Below are 15748 nucleotides of genomic sequence, written 5' to 3' on the forward strand. Positions count from 1 at the left end.
CCAGGGCAGAGATCAGTGCCTGTCTCTCCTTTTCCCCTCATGAGGAAGTTGTAACTGGGATGAGTCTCCCCTCAGTCTCCTCCAGGCTGAACGGACCAAGTGCCCTCAGCCGCTCCTCTTCCCCTCAAGGCCGTTCACCAACTTCACTGCCCTCCTTTGGACGCTTTCTACCACCTTAATAGCTTTCTTACATTGCGGTGCCCAAACCCACCCTCAGTACCCCGGGTGAGGCCGCCCCAGCACAGAGCGGGACAATCCCCTCCCTGGCCCGATGCCCCTCAGGACACGGCTGGCGCTCCCGGCTGCCACCATTCCCATTCCGAACCCAACCCACGGCAGCGCCACAGCTTCTGGGCCGGCACGAACCCTCCGGCAGGGCCTCACCTCCGAGCACCCTCCCGCGGCAGCCCCGCTTTCCCGGAAGGGCTCGGTCTCCATGGGGACGGCGGGCGGGCGCGCCGGAAGCGGCGGCGCTCGGTGAGGGAGGGCGGCCCGTCCGCTCCCTCCGCCCGCGGGCCGCGCCGCGCCATGGAGCCGGGCCGGGCCGGGCGCCTCCTGCTCCTCCTGCTGCTGCCGGCGCTGGGAGCGGCCGCGCTGGGGGAATTCGACCCGTACCGCGTGCTGGGGGTCGGCCGGAGCTCCAGCCAGGCCGACATCAAGAAGGCCTACAAGCGGCTCGCCCGGGAATGGTACGTGCTGCCCTTCCACCCCTCCGCCCGGCCCCGGGAGCGGGTCCCGGCGCCGGTTCGGTGACAGCGGCCGGCCCCGCGGCCGTGGTGGCAGGAGGCGCCTCGCCTGGCTGTGCTTCCTCGCAGGCCGGGAGTCAGCCTGAAACACGTAGATGCTCCGTGCCAGTGATCCGTGCTGTAAAGCCCTCGGGAGTCTGGCTGCGGGGGGGAGAAGTTCGCTCAGAGTCAGCTTACGCGGGGAGAAAGTTCTCCAGAATCAGGCTACAGGGGGAAAAGTTCTCCCACGGTCTGGCTGGGGTGGGAGAGTTCTCCCAGAGTCTGCCTATGGGGGGAAGGTTCTCCTGGAATCTGGCTACGGAGGGAAAAGTTCTCCTGGAGTGTGTCTGTAGGGGGAAAATTCTCCCAGAGTCTGGCTACAGGAAAAAAGTTCTTCCGGAGTCTGGTTACAAAGGGAAAAAGTTCTCCCAGAATCAGGCTACAGCGAGAAAAGCTCTCTCAGAGTCTGGCTGTGGGGGGAAAAGTTCTGCTGGAGTCTGGCTACAAAGGGAAAAAGTTCTCCCAGAGTCAAGTGACGGGGGGGGGGGAAAAGTTCTCTTGGTGTCTGGCTGGTCTGGCTGTGGGGAGAAAAGCTTCTACCTGGGAACTTCTAATACACAAGGGTTGAATCTCAGCTTGATACCTCGATGTCCAAGGGCAGTTCAGTCCCTGTGCTGTGGAAGGGAAATGTGTTTGATGCGCAAATGTCACGCCCCTCATGCAGGTGTTGTGTGGTGAGGGGCAGGCTTAAGGCACAGAAATAAAGTGAAGAAAATTACCTGGAGCTTTTAGAGCCCATGTTGTTCTGTGTGAGACATCCCCGAGGCCATGGCAGGAAGTGATTTAAGGAAGAACCCGGTAGTTATGTAGGGCAGCAGCCAAGGGAGGCATTGCTATGAAGCAGACTCGCTCCGTGTCCGGGGCTCAGGCTGCTGGGGATGGAGCAGACAGAGGGACGGGCCCACAGGCACACAGCACACATCCCAGCCCTGCATTTTGGGATGGGGTTTGGGCAGAGACAGCGCGTGCTGGGTATAAATCTGATCTCAGCCTCAGGGATGTCACTGCACGCCCTCACTGCCCATGTCCTCCTCACCTCAAAACAGAGGCCGACAGCTCCCTGTGCCCCCCACTGACCCCTTTTCCTCTGGTTCTGCCCCTTAGGCACCCTGACAAAAACAAGGACCCAGGAGCAGAGGACAAATTCATCCAGATCAGCAAGGCCTATGAGGTAACACATGCTTCCTGCAAACTCCTGCTATTGTTAACATTAAGCGATGTTATTTTATACATGGCTTTGTGCTTTTCCTGTGTGTTTCTGTGTGGGAAAGGAGCTTGGCCCTGTGGAGGTGGACATGACCCACCCAAAAAGTTTGCTCAGCTTTGTTGACAAAGCCACTGGAGTCACCAGCATGGTTTCTGCTGCAAATACTTTGCTATGGGTCTGCCCTGTTTTTGCTAAAAAGCCTCAAAGGAGGAAGGAGTGGGTATTCCCCAAGCCCTGCCCAGCTGGGCAGCGTCTTGACTGTGTCACACATACATAAAAGCATTTTGGGGTGATGTAAGCAACGTTAATGATCACAGGGCTTTGGTCACTTCAAATTATTCTTAGCAGTAGTTATTTGCATGTTGTTCTGGAAATTGGTTGCCCCAGTTTGTGGCAAATCAAAATAAATCCTTATTTCCCTGTTAAAAAATGCGGTTTCTCTGCAGGGCTTCTGGCTGCTCAGCAAAACTTTTGGCACTTTCTGAACTCTCCAGATTCAAAGAGAGACCAGCAAAAGCCACTCCAGAAAAGATCATTTGTGCTCAGAGCACAGGATGTTTAGACCCAAGGAGCTGTTGGTGACAGAAGAGGGTACAGCAGTCTGGATTTAGGGTCTCCTTTTCTTTGGACTTTGAGGGGTTTTTTACCCTTATTTACCACAGTGACCCTAGAGGGATGTGATGCTTCCTTCTTCCAAAATATTTATCCCTCTGACATGCAGCAAAAGCTGCACGTTCCTTACGTTGTCTACTAAGGGATTACAGTCAGGGCAGTTCCCCCTCGTGGTTTCAGGCAATCATTTTTCCATCATTTGCTTTCCAGATTCTCTCCAACGAGGAAAAGAGGGCAAACTTTGATCGCTACGGAGATGCCGGGGAAAGCCAGGGCTTTGCTCAGCAGCATCATCGCCAGTTCCACCGCTTCCATGATGGCTTCTATTTTGATGAGTCCTTCTTCCATTTCCCTTTCAATTCGGAGAGGCGCGACACCTCCGACGAGAAGTATTTGCTCCACTTTTCCCACTACATCAATGAAATCGTGCCGGATAGTTTCAAGAAACCTTACCTCATTAAAATCACCTCAGACTGGTGCTTCAGCTGCATCCACATCGAGCCTGTGTGGAAGGAAGTTGCTCAGGAATTGGAGGCGCTGGGTAAGGATGAGGTTGTTGAGGTTGGGTGTGTGTCTCCCTCGCCCAGTGAGGCTGCAGTGGTTGCCTTCAGGTTTGTGTGACCCAGTTTAAACCCTGTGGATTTCCTCAGGGATTTATGCTAATGGTTTCCCAAACATTCCTAACTCCAAAGTAGGGTGCTGGGCAAAGGAGCAGGTCGTCAGTTTTCCACTGTGCATTTGGCTTGCTGGGGATCTTTCAGGTGAACCTGGTGCTCTCCTTTTCCAGGAGCAGGAATCGGCGTTGTTCACGCGGGGTACGAACGGCGCCTCGCCCATCATCTGGGTGCCCACAGCACTCCGACCCTGCTGGGGCTCATTAACGGGAAAATAACCTTCTTCCACAACGCTGTCGTTCGGGAAAACCTGCGGCAGTTCGTGGAGAACCTTCTGCCAGGGAATCTTGTTGAAAAGGTAGGTTCTAGCAGGGGTGTCAGATGCTGCTTCTCCTCTCTGCCTGGAGATCCCTCTCTCCTTGGCTGTTTTGGTTGCTAATCTGTTTAATTCGGGCTCCAAGCTGATCTGTGTCACAAAGCTCCAAACCCTGGAGCTGTCAGAAGCGTTCCCACCCCACACTTCTCCTTGAAAAGGGCGGATCCTGCTACCACGTGGTCACACCAGTAATTCTAGTGCCAGCTGCCCCCAGCTGTGACACCCCACAGCTGGCAGGACTCTACCCAAGCTATCCCTAGGACAGGAACCTGCTGGGTTTCACTTCCCTCCTCCTTTCTCAGCATTTCATCCAGCACATTAGGGACCACTCACTGCCTCATAGGTCATGTCTGCCAAAACTCACTGACACAGAGTCCAGTTTGTTTTGTCCAGTTTTCTTTCAGACCTTTGAAACTGGAGCTGGCAACATGAGCCCTTTCACAGTCATAAATAAACCTCCTAACTGATAAAACATTCCTGTATTTCAGCCTTCTGGTGATTTTTGGCAGAGTCCTGAAATGCCCACCGCCACTTTCAGTGCAATGGTGCTGGGTCAGCTCCCACAGCACTCTCACCTGCCTGGCCTCTGCTTTTGCCTTGTTCATCTCACCTCACCTCATTTTCCCTTGGGATCTTCACCAGGGGTCACTTTCCCCAACAGGCTCTTGACTCGTCCTCTGGGTATTGGAGTTATTTGACTCCTCTCCCCAAAAACAGGGTCTGTTTCCATTCTACAGTAAATGCAGCCATTTATGTCCTTTCTGAGAGGTATTACACCTGAAACAGAGCAGGTTTAATGGAGCTCACAGGTGCCTTTTAACCCTTGGCTTCCCACTTTATGTATATGTATAAAGAATATGGTCCCAACAAACAGGAGAAGAACAGTGCCATTGGCATTGACTTGGAATGGCATCAACAGAGGCTGCAATAACTAAGAGGGCTGAGGGAGGTCGAGTGTTGGTTTTAGTTCATTCATTAATCAGGAATATCTGGTGGAAAGACCAGCCCACAGTCTGCTTCCTTCAACACTGGGACAGCCCTTTCAGGTTCAGTCCTCGTTCAGACACCTCATTGCAGAGCGTTGCCGGTATCTGACGGCTCAGAGGTTAAAATAACATTCCGCTTCTGTCTAAAGATTACAGATAAAAACTACATCCGCTTTCTGTCCGACTGGAAGAAGGACAACAAGCCCCACGTGCTGCTGTTCGATCACATGCCAGTTGTGCCCTTGTTATACAAGGTAATGTCACTTCTCTCACTGCGTTTTTGACTTGCTTATAAATCCAGATGTTCCAAAAGAAAACACACCCCTGCTGTGAGCAGAGGTGGACTGATGCCTCCAGACACCACTGACTGGTTCTAGGAGAGGCAGGTGATTTGTGCTGGTTGGAAATGGCACAGCCAGGTGACCACCTTTGTTAGGAGTCTGTTTCTTTGTCCTGACACAGTTACCCTTCGTGGGTGTGAAGGTGCAGGTGTGTTTCAGAGGTAGAAGCAACAGAGGTGTACAACCTTTGTTGGGAAAGACAGACGTTTGTGGCGTATCTAATTTGGGTACTGAAAATCCCATTTCCTAAGAAGCCCCTGCTACCCTACAACAAATCAGGCTGTAAATAAAGCTGTGGATTTGTTGAGGCTCCCAGCACAATGACTAAGAGGACACAAAATGTGGTTCAGTGAGGGAGAGGAAGGGCTTGTACCTCTCACAGCACATCCAATGGCGTTCAAACAGCAAGATGTGTTCTTGGAGCAAAGAGCACACCACGGGCACTCGGGGGAGAAGATGGTCACTCTGTAACATAAACACGTGCTGGGGCTTTCCTCCCTCCCAGCTGACGGCCTTTGCCTACCGAGATTACCTGTCCTTTGGGTACGTGTACGTCGGACTCCGAGGCACTGAGGAGTTGTCCAGCCAGTACAACATCAATGTCTACACTCCCACCATGATGATCTTCAAGGAGCACATCGACCGGCCCGCTGATGTTGTGCAGGTATCACTCAGAGCCCTCTCCAAGAGCTTAGGGAAAACGAGCACGGAGCTTTTCTGACCAAGCTGGCAATGAGAGGTTGGTCAGTGGTGCAGTTTGAAAGAAGAGTGTTTGTTCTCAGCTTAAACTCAGGCTTTGGAGGAGAAGGAGAGCGAGTGTTAGAAAAGGAGAAGCTTGGGGGACTCTAACCTGTTGGGGAGGGGGGACACATGTAACTTCCCAGTCTTGGGGCCTCTGAGCATCTTGGGTGACTGCACAGAGGACCACAAGGGCTGGCAGCCTTCCCCAGGAGCATCCAACACCTTTCCCCTCGTCTTCCTGCTCAGTTCTGACTTCTGCTCTCTTTGTCCTTGCCAGGCACGAGAAATGAAGAAGCAGCTCATTGATGACTTCCTTTCCCAGAATAAGTTCCTCATGGTGGCCAGACTCACCAACCAGAGGCTGTTCCAGGAGCTGTGTCCTGTGAAGAAGTCTCACCGTCAGCGAAAGTAAGTGACACATCCCCCTCTTTTGTTTCCCAAGGCTCTAGGGCTGCTCCTAGAGTCAGTTTTGGTTTGATTCTGAGGGAAAAGATCAATGACTGCATTGGATCATGCCCAATATCCACACTGTCAGAGAGGTTTCTGGCTCATCAGGATTGTTCTGGCAAGAGGAAAGGGGTTGTTCATTCCCTGTCACCTCCAGACTGGCTCTTAATCCCCCATCTTGTTGTGTCACCCAGGCACTGCGTGGTCTTGCTTACCAGGGAAGGAGAGAAGTTTGCTGAGGCTTATGAGGCCTTTTTGACTTTTGCTGTGGCCAACACAAAAGACACGCTGAGGTTTGTGCACATCTACAGCGATCGGCAGCCGGAATTTGCAGAGGCTTTGCTGATGGATGAGGAGAAGTATCATGGAAGATCAGCTGTGAGGGTTTCCTTTTATGTTTTTAATCCCTTCTTCTTTTAGCCTGTCATTTAATTGATGCTGTACCTTGATCTGACACCTAATTCTGGGCAGTGGTTTGAAATGAATCATCTGTCTAGAAAATAAAAAAGCCCCTTCCTCTCTGACATCTGCCATGCTCTTGGCTCATCCAGGTGGTCATTCTGGAGAGACGCAGTAATGCGGGGAAAATTGCCTACAAAGCCTTGGAGGAGGCCTGGCAGGGCAGCAAAGAGGACAACTTCATCCTCCTGGATCTCCTGGACCAGCTGAGGACAGACCCCGGCCTTCTCTCATCGGAGACTGTCGTGGCAGACCTGAATGATGAGCTCGCTCCTGTAAGTGCACGGCCTTTCCAGATGCCTGACATCCGTGTTACCTTTGTGGACAGTCCCATTAAGGTTGTTCAAAGGCATTATTTATCTTTTAAAATACCAAGGCAAGGCTCTTACAAGATTTCTTGCTTATGGAAGGACGCTTGTGGCGTCCTCTGAACCTGTTGGGGCTCTTTATAGCAGTTTTGTCATTTGTTTTTTGCTTTTCATTCTTTTCGAGCAGATGTTCCTTGTCCGATGGTTCTACTCCACGCTGGACTACATCTCAGACTGCTGGGACAGTTTGTTTCACAGTAACTGGTACGGACTGGGCATCCATTGTTGGTTTTCACTGCTTCCCTGTCACCTTATTTTAAAACAGATCCAATTTTAGCCTCCCTTTGGACAGCACTCAAAAACTTGATGGTCTTTATGACCCAAGAAACAGGCTGAGTTTCTGGGGAAGGCACACAGTGTTATCTGAGGTAGGCAGGAACTGAAATTGAGGCAGATAATGTGAACTCCCACACCTGACTGCTGCTTGCACATCTTCCCCTCAGGCGAGAAATGATGCCACTCCTGTCCTTGCTCTTCTCCGCGCTCTTCATTCTCTTTGGCACCGTTATTGTTCAGGCTTTCAGGTGAGTGCACACCAGAATGCCCTCAGGGATAGCTCCTCAGTCCAACCCAAGGCCTTAAACACACACAAAATCACCTTCTTCTGCAGTGATTCGAGTGACACAAGGGACTCTCCACCCTCGGGGAAAGAAGAAACCGCTGCAAAGACGGAGAAGAACGACACGAGCTTCAGCAAAGAGAGTAACAGGTTCCCTCTCTAACTTCTCCACAATGTTCTCTGCAGAAGCATTGCTCAGAGAGTACCTGTGCAGGCAGGATTAGTGGCAAGCAGAGAAGTGCTGAACCTGCACAGAGTGCAGTTGTTGTGTGGGGCAGAACAGGCACAGCAAGGCAGGAGGACCAGAGCACAGCCAGGACCCAGGCAGCCAGGACTAATCTGCTTATTAAACAACTCCCACCAAGTTTGCCCAAGACAGCATCCTCAGGGGATGGGTAAAGGTCTGACCCACTTGTTGAGGGAGATGCAAACCAAGCCATTGCACCAGTTACACTGGCTTTGGCTACAAGGCACAGCGATGGCTCGGCGTAACGGGCTGGTGAACACACTCACAGTTTCTCCATCCTCAGTTGCTCCCAGTCCCTTGCTTCCCTTTCACTGGTCTTTTTGTTGCAGCAGGATTCCCAAAAAGGGCTTTGTTGAGGTGACTGAGCTAACGGACATCAACTACACCAGTAACCTGGTGCGCCTGAGGCCGGGGCATATGAACGTCGTCTTGATCCTGTCCAACTCCACCAAAACCCCCCTGCTCCAGAAGTTCGCCCTGGAAGTCTACACATTCACAGGGTAGGCTGGGCCCTCTCCTGGGTTTCTGTTGCTGTGTTAACCACTTTATGATGCTGCTCTGGTGACACATGAGGAGCGGGATGAACTCCATTGCCAGGAATGAACACTTCTGGCGAGCGAAGCGGCCTCTGCCCTCATCAGTGGCAATGAGCTACCAAAAACCAAGAGGCTGTTCCCAGCCAGATTTGGTGATGGTGGCCAGAGGAGTCAGGTGCTGGTGCCACTTTGGCTGTACCTGTGTTTTGACAAATAGAAAGCAGGACAGTGCTGCATACACTGAGCTGAAAAAGGAGCTGCAGGAACACAGCACTGCCCCACCCTTGTTGACAATTCCTTACCTGCCCAGCAGGAATCCAGCCGGGCTCAGGACATGTGCTAATCCCACTGCCTTCTCTGCTCTTCCCCCAGGAGCAGCTCTCTTCACTTCTCCTTCCTCAGCCTGGACAAGCACCGAGAGTGGCTGGAGTATCTGCTGGAGTTTGCGCAGGATGCGGCCCCCATCCCAAACCAGTATGACAAGCATTTCCTCGAGCGTGACTACACGGGCTACGTTCTGGCTCTGAACGGCCACAAGAAGTACTTCTGCCTCTTTAAGCCTCACAGATCAGGGGACGAGGGGGGAACCCTGGGATTGTGCGAGGATTACGATGCTTTACAACACACGGAAGCCAGAGGGAAACCCTCCTGCAGCCCAGGATCTAGATCCATTAAAAACAAATTACACAAATTGTCCTTTTGGATGGAACGCCTTCTAGAGGGTTCCTTACAGAGGTTCTATATCCCCTCGTGGCCAGCGCTAGACTGAGGGATTTTACAGAGGTTCTAAAGGACAAACTTTTTATGAAGATGACAAGGGACAGCTCTTTCCAGGAATACTCAAAACAAGCGTGATGAATGGACCTTAGGTTTTAGATGAACTCTCCTGGGGCCGGCACCTAGAACACACCTCCCGCGTCCGGAGCCCAGGAGCACAGCCAAGTGCACCCATGTGCCCTCCACCGCCCTGCCGTGCGTTTGGACGCCGTGCAACCGAAGAGCCAAGAAGTCTGTTTTGCCCTTCTCGTCCTGCCACATCTGCTTCCCGAGTCGCCCCCGTCCCATCTCTTGTTTTACCTCGGTTGAAGAAAACCGTGACTTCCCTGGGTCCGGACCAGCCGCGGCCGGTGACGCAGGCCGGGTCACGGTTCTCCCTCCCCGTCCCCGTGTGCTTAGCCCATGGTGCATGGTGTAACTCTGGCAAGACCCTGCAGACCCTCCTCCAGGCCCTGCCCTTCTGAAAGGCCTCCTCTCACCAGGCAGTCGTACTCTCTCAGCTTTCCCCATGGTAAGTGATGCAGAATCCGGTCAGGACCACCTCCCTTGTAGCAAACCTTAGCTGGGACTCCCACGTGGTGCGGGCTCGTGGGCGATCTGCATGTTTGATGCTCCTCGTGTCATGGTTCCACCTGCAGCTTCACCGGCTGAACCGTAACAGGGAGGGAAAGGGCACGGCCGTAAAATACTGTCAAAGTGTTGAGCCATTTAAATGTCACGTTGATTTTTCAGATGCCTTTTCTGCTTCTGTCGATTTTAGACAATATATCCTAGAGCCATAACTTTACCCGCGTCCTCAGATTGTAGGCGTGAGCTGCTATGAGCCAGTAGAAGTGTAAAAATACTCTACGTAGCTGCCAGGGAGTCACTGGGGCTCCTTGCAAACACCCTTCCAGCTGTAGTACAAACCAACCTTCCTTTGTATCGAGGAACCTCATCCTTCAACGATTGTATTCTTGAAATGTTGCCCCAGAAGTGCTGTATCATCAGACCGTTGCGTGCGTGTGAAGCTCCTTTGGTTTAGTCGGGGGATTGAGATGTTGGGTTTCAGCCTCTCACCCGTTTCCTTCTTGCCCCACACCTCCATTTCTCCACGCTCAGGCTGCTCCCGTGGCTTTGCGTTTGTTTGCTTGGGTATTTCTTTTGTCTTTTGGAAGCAGTGGGGGTGTGTGAGGTTAGAACAGCTGCACAGCCCAGGGTTTGGATGATGCTTTGCTGTAGTGGTGCCCCAACGGCCACTTCAGCACCACAGGGAAAGGGTGGCCCTGGGTAAGGCAGAGGCAGGACAAGCAGCAGCCTCCTGGCTGCTGAACACTCCTCGAGTGACCAAGTGAGGCAGCAGGGCTTCTCTTTGTGCCCAGGACTGAAATCCTGTGAGGTTTGTTCTTCCTTTTTGCTGCTCTGGGGCTGACACTGGCACCTTCCATGGATCTGGAGCCCCGCAGCACCATCAGACTCCGGCACTGCCAAAGCACAGGGATGGGGGCCAGTGGCCTTCGCCACAGGGCTTGGAACACAGAGCACTCAGCGAGCACATGGTGTTAATGGCAGACTCAGCCCTTGCCACCTTAGTTACCATCTCAGCAGAGCAGCCAGTCAGTAGGAATAACCCCTGAGCTAGCTGCTGATCCCGCACAGAAGCCGGGAATGCTCCAGTCATTGCACTCCCTACATGCTCTAGTTGCTCCCAAAGCCTTGCTTCACCACATTTCCCCATCCTGGGAGCAGCCTGGCATGCTCCAACCCCCACAGGTACCTCAGACCCCTGTAAAACATGCTTCAAATAAAGGCTGCGATGCTACAAACCGACCAGGTAAACAAACCGTGAGGTTAATTAATTCCAGCCCAGTTGATTCTGGGCTACAGAATGAGGCACTAAAGTAGAGGGAAGGAGGGAAGGTGAGGTCTTCTTCCTGCCCAGGAGCTCCTGTGAAGCTCCTGTGAAGGCGCACAGGCAGCGCTGACAGAGAGCAGAGGGGGAATGAAACACCAGCCTGATGCTTCTGGACTTTATTTCCACCTGGCTGGAGCAATCACCACAGCATTCCTGCACTTTTCCCACAGCTTGCCGTGCAGGATGTGGCTGGAATAGGTTTTAGCCCAGCAGAAGGCTCCACATAACGTCTTACACATTTGCAAAAGTAGAAGAATGCTCTCTGTGTCTCTGCTGCCTCTTCAGCTGGGCAGAAACAGGGAGAAAACCCTCGACTCATGATAAAAAGTGCCTATTTATGCTACAGCGAGGGAATTCAGCCCTGCCCTGAGGAAGGGGAGAAGGCTTTATGGCCTTCACATCCCTTGTGTGTGCTGCACGCTGCCAGAATCCTTGGGCTTATTTTCTTTTTAGCACAGGTAGCCTCCCCTTTCAGCTGGAGTTGAGCTGAGGGAGCGCTTGCATCAGTCCACCCATGCCAGCTGCAGCTGGATGGGAGCACAGCTCCTGGATTTTTATGGAAGCTTTTGCTTGGATCAAAGCAAAAGCCAAGCTGCTCTGACCCCTGGGTTAGTTGGCTGTAGTGCCAGCGTGGCACTCCAGGTGTTTTCTGTCTTGAGACCGCGGTCAGAGCTGCTTATCCCAGGATCTGCCCTCTCCCAGCAGCCCTGAGCCATCACCCCCCATCATTTTCTGAACATTTGCAATTCTGTTCTGTGCGTGGTGGTTTGTAATCCAAAGATTGAGGAAATTCGGTCCTAGTGCACTTTCCTAGTGGGATCTGAGTGATGGCACAGTACTCGCAGCTGAGGCGAAGGGATACAGGCCCCAGAGTGGAGGTTGTTCCCAAACTCCTCCCTGTCTCTGCCCTTCACCCACAGCAAGCAGGAGCCAGGACACGAGCGCAGCCTGACAAGTAGGACTGAAAACTAGGTACCTATTTTGCACTTTTGATACTGGGAGGGGGGGAATTAACTTATTTGGCAAACTTGTCTTTTTTATTTTTGGGTTTTTTTGTTTGGTTTGGTTTTTGTTTTGTTTTGTTTTTGTATTTGTGAACAGGCACTGATGTCATTTTGTTTTAAGACGATTACGCAACCAAAATAAACTATTTTAATGTGTGACGAGGTGGCTCTGTGTCTCCATGCACAAACTAACCTCGCCTCCATGTCCTCTCAGAAATATCAGGAGCATTAAACTGCTCCTGCCATAGGAAACTCCTGGTTATTCCATCAGCAGGAAATCTAGTCAAGTATGTCCCTACTCTCAGCAGGAGGCCCAGGCCCCCTTCATGCCCTCCTTTCTTCTGCATTCATTGTCCTGCTGCCACATTCTAATGGGACAAACCTTTTATCAGTGGCAGTTTTTCCAGGAGCCCTGTGAGCCAGGTGAGTCATTCCAGAGGCAAAATGGCATTAGCTATCCCTTTCCCAGACCAACTCCAAAGCTCCAGACCCCAGTTAAATGGGGTGTCTAGCCTGTTCCTTGCACTTTCTCAGCTTAAAAGTACCTTCTCTAGTGGTAAATGGCATTTATTTGTGCTGCAAAGCCCATGCTGGCTGCAGCCAGCTGAAGGGAAGGGTACATGGAAAGCCTGGCTGAGGACGCAGAGTAGCACCGCCCCAGGGCAGGTGGGAACTGCCCTCACAGCGTCTTCACTCCTGGGAGAACACACAGCATCTCAAACAGTAGGTTTGCCCCCAGGAGGGCCGTGTTGCCTAAAAGACAAGACAAAATAAAAGAAAAAACTCTGTGTATATCCAAAGGCTTTCAACCCACAGCCACCTGTGCCAGGGACTTGTCTTGCCCTCAGGCATCTTCAGACTCACCAGAGGCGTCGTACATTGGTGCAACTTCCACAAGGTCACACCCCACTATGTTCAGGCCTCTGCAGCCACGAATAATCTCCAAAGCCTAAGGAAAAATGGATTTGGGATCAAGAAACACATCTGACCTAGCAGACCCATCAGGGCTCTGCTTTCCCCATACTCCAGTAAGGAAACCCAACCTCTACAGAACAAACCGTATCAGTTCCACATTTCCCTTCCTCATCACCACAAGGAAACACTTCCTGGCCTCCCTAAACTTCCACGTTGCTGTGCAGGTGAAACGACCTCCTTCAAAGGGAGCAAACCCTTCCCTTCCCCTGGGAAGGACAGCGGTGTCCCCCTCACCTGCGCCGGTGTGAGCCCGGCTATCTCCGGGGTGCCGGTGCCCGGGGCGTACGCGGGGTCCAGCCCATCGATATCGAAGCTGATGTACATTGGCTTGTCCCCCATCTGTGCCCTCACCTCCCTCATCAGTGGCTCCAGGGACTTCATCCAGCACTCCTCAGCTGGGACCACCCGGAAACCCTGCGGGAACACAGAGACACAGGCACCTGCTTAGGGAAAGGGGGGAGATGAACAGCATCCCCAGCCCTGCTGGGGAATATCTACAGGAACAACCCTCATTCCAAGGCAAAGCTACAGAAGTGTACCTGGAAACACCTTCCACTCCCCACACACACTTTTTTACTCTCCGCTCAGCTGACACTCAGTGAGCCAGGAGTGCTTGTCCAGCAGGACAAGCCACTGGCATGGAACAAGAGTCAGAAAATGCATTAATTTCCCTGCTGAAGCCAAGTAAATATGACTGACGTGGTATTTATGGCAGGGAGAGCACCCAGCGCTCGGCTGCGGATCACTTTACCTGTTCCCGGCAGTACTTGTTGGGATCGGGGTCATAGGAGGAGCCTCGGATGCCGATCTGGACCACGCGGCCGCAGTCCAGCAGCCCTTCCTCCACACAGCGCCGGAACGTGCTCCCGTGGTAGATCTTCTCCCCCAGAGCCGTGTCTCCGGTGTCGGTGTGAGCATCCACGTGCACCAGTCCCACGGGACCGTGCCTGCTCCAGACAGGGTGGCCGTGTTAGTCCTGTCCTGTGTGTGCATGGTGGCCCTGCCAACAGCAGGGACAGCGAACCAGGAGCCTTCCTGAGGCTTTCCCAGGTCCTTCATCTCGGGATTAGATACGTACTTTGCTACCAGGGCCTGCAGGATTGGGTATGTTATGGTGTGATCTCCACCTGCAAGAGGACACAGGGAAGGGGAACACAAGAGCAGCTCAGCGATCATTACTTTTGTTCCCAAGTCATTTTTTCCCTCTTTGCATTTATCCTGCACTTATTTATGTAGGGCTTCATTGCCAAAGGAAAATAACACTCCCAGGTGCAGGTTGCTTCCTTTGTCCTCTCTTGGGTCCTCTCTTCTCCTGGCCTTCCTTCTAGGGAGGATCAGATCTGCAGGACTGCCAGCAGGGACAGCCTGTGGAGCAGGACCCTTGATTGGGCTTATAAATAGACATTTGATCAGCTTCTGAGGACACTGTAACTGGTGACTTGCCCCTCGTTACTCCACACACTCACTTCCTTCAGCAATGCCAAGCTGTAACAGCTGCAAACTTGAACGTGCACCCAAATCAGGCCTCGTGCAAAGCCTGGTGCTCGCTCAGCTGAAAGGACACAAGGGACAAAACCTCCTCTTGCTTTGGGTCCTGCTCAACAGGACACGAAAAACACATCACTGGTTGTATTTACAGACTGACCCATCCTCCTCATTTCTGACCCAAAGCAAGAGGCATCACAGAACGTCCTGCTCAGCAGAGAGCCTGTGAATTTACCCACAGTACAGCACAACAGCCCGTGCAGGGGACGGATTCATCGCTCGCCTTCTGCCAAGTCTGGATTGAATGATGGGAGGAGAAGGAGAGGGAGTTTGACGGAGCCAGGACACGGTGGCAGGACAGGGAGAAACAGGCTCCTTACCCAAGGTGAGGGGCACGCAGCCGGAGGCCACGATCCCCTGGTAGGACTCCCGGATGAGGCGGCAGCTGTCGGGCAGGTTGTAGAGGTTCACGTTCACGTCCCCGATGTCGGCCACCCGCAGGGAGTCGAACGGTGCCGCCCCGGTGCTGCCGTTGCACCTCCTCACCATCGCGGACTCGGCGCGGATCTGACGCGGGCCGAACCTGGGCGATGGCGTGGCTGGGAAACGCCGCCGGGCTTCGTTCCCAGCACTCCTCTCACCACGGGAAGGTGATGGCCAGAGGGAAGCACCAGCTTCCCTGGCTGGCCCTTACCTGGCTCCTGGCCGGTTGGACGTGCCCGTGTCCAGCGGAACGCCGACAAACGCCGCGTCCAGCCCCTCCGCCGACGCCTGCAGGGGAAGCCTCATCATGGAGCAGACCCCCACGGGCCGGGCCACGAGCAGGGCACTGGGGGGCACGTTGAACCGTGAGCTCCAGCGGGTGGGGGCTCTGCTCCCTGGAACCAGGGGCCGGAGGAACGCTGCAAACGCACTGGGTGACGAGCTGGAGGTGGCCAGAGGGGCCGGGGGCCGCAGGCTGTGGTGTGAGGTGGTCACCAGAGTGGTCACCAGAGTGGTCAGAGCTGGCTTGGGAGCGCAGAGCCCAGCTCCCTGAGGCAGCAGCTGGCTGCAGGCAGCCCAGAGCAGGGGCCTCATCCTGACCCACTCTCCCACCCTCTGGCCCACAGGGAACGCAGCGAGGGGTGCTGTGGAGCCCGTTCCCAACTCGGGCAGAGCACCAGCCGCCTCTGCCAAGCCTCTCTCTAGGGATCAAAGTGCAGCCGAACACTCCACTGCCCGGGGAAGGGCAGAAATCCAGCCCAGCCTCCACGTTCACCCTCCCAGCCACCCTCTCTCCCAATGGCATAGTCCTGGCAAACACTGGGAACAAACACGGCAGTGAGGGGCAAGAGC

The 15748-nt window shown here is 53.5% G+C and overlaps 2 protein-coding genes across 3 annotated transcripts; one reads left to right on the plus strand and one right to left on the minus strand.

Annotated features, from left to right (window-relative positions):
* Positions 1 to 477: 477 nt before the first annotated feature.
* On the plus strand, positions 478 to 12112 carry DNAJC16 (DnaJ heat shock protein family (Hsp40) member C16). 2 transcript variants are annotated; one of them, XM_082295890.1, is made up of 14 exons: positions 478 to 689; positions 1890 to 1956; positions 2815 to 3145; positions 3392 to 3576; positions 4730 to 4834; positions 5427 to 5585; positions 5940 to 6070; positions 6304 to 6487; positions 6661 to 6843; positions 7064 to 7140; positions 7380 to 7460; positions 7547 to 7645; positions 8072 to 8242; positions 8651 to 12112. In XM_082295890.1, exons 1-14 carry the CDS (start codon positions 529 to 531, stop codon positions 9045 to 9047), a joined length of 2331 nt encoding a protein of 776 aa, XP_082152016.1. In that variant the 5' UTR covers positions 478 to 528; the 3' UTR covers positions 9048 to 12112. The 2 variants fall into 2 exon arrangements, with proteins under 2 accessions (XP_082152016.1, XP_082152017.1); XM_082295891.1 differs by having other exon boundaries at positions 8075 to 8242.
* A 457-nt stretch (positions 12113 to 12569) lies between these two features.
* On the minus strand, positions 12570 to 15510 carry AGMAT (agmatinase (putative)). The gene is made up of 7 exons (XM_082295748.1): positions 15108 to 15510; positions 14794 to 14996; positions 14007 to 14055; positions 13680 to 13875; positions 13163 to 13342; positions 12818 to 12902; positions 12570 to 12706 (listed from the first exon to the last, which is right to left on the minus strand). The coding sequence occupies exons 1-7, from the start codon at positions 15488 to 15490 to the stop codon at positions 12633 to 12635; spliced, it is 1170 nt and encodes a 389-aa protein (XP_082151874.1). The 5' UTR covers positions 15491 to 15510; the 3' UTR covers positions 12570 to 12632.
* Positions 15511 to 15748: the final 238 nt, after the last annotated feature.

Source organism: Coloeus monedula (assembly GCF_965178545.1).
Source record: "Coloeus monedula genome assembly, chromosome: 22".
Classification (NCBI taxonomy): domain Eukaryota; kingdom Metazoa; phylum Chordata; class Aves; order Passeriformes; family Corvidae; genus Coloeus; species Coloeus monedula.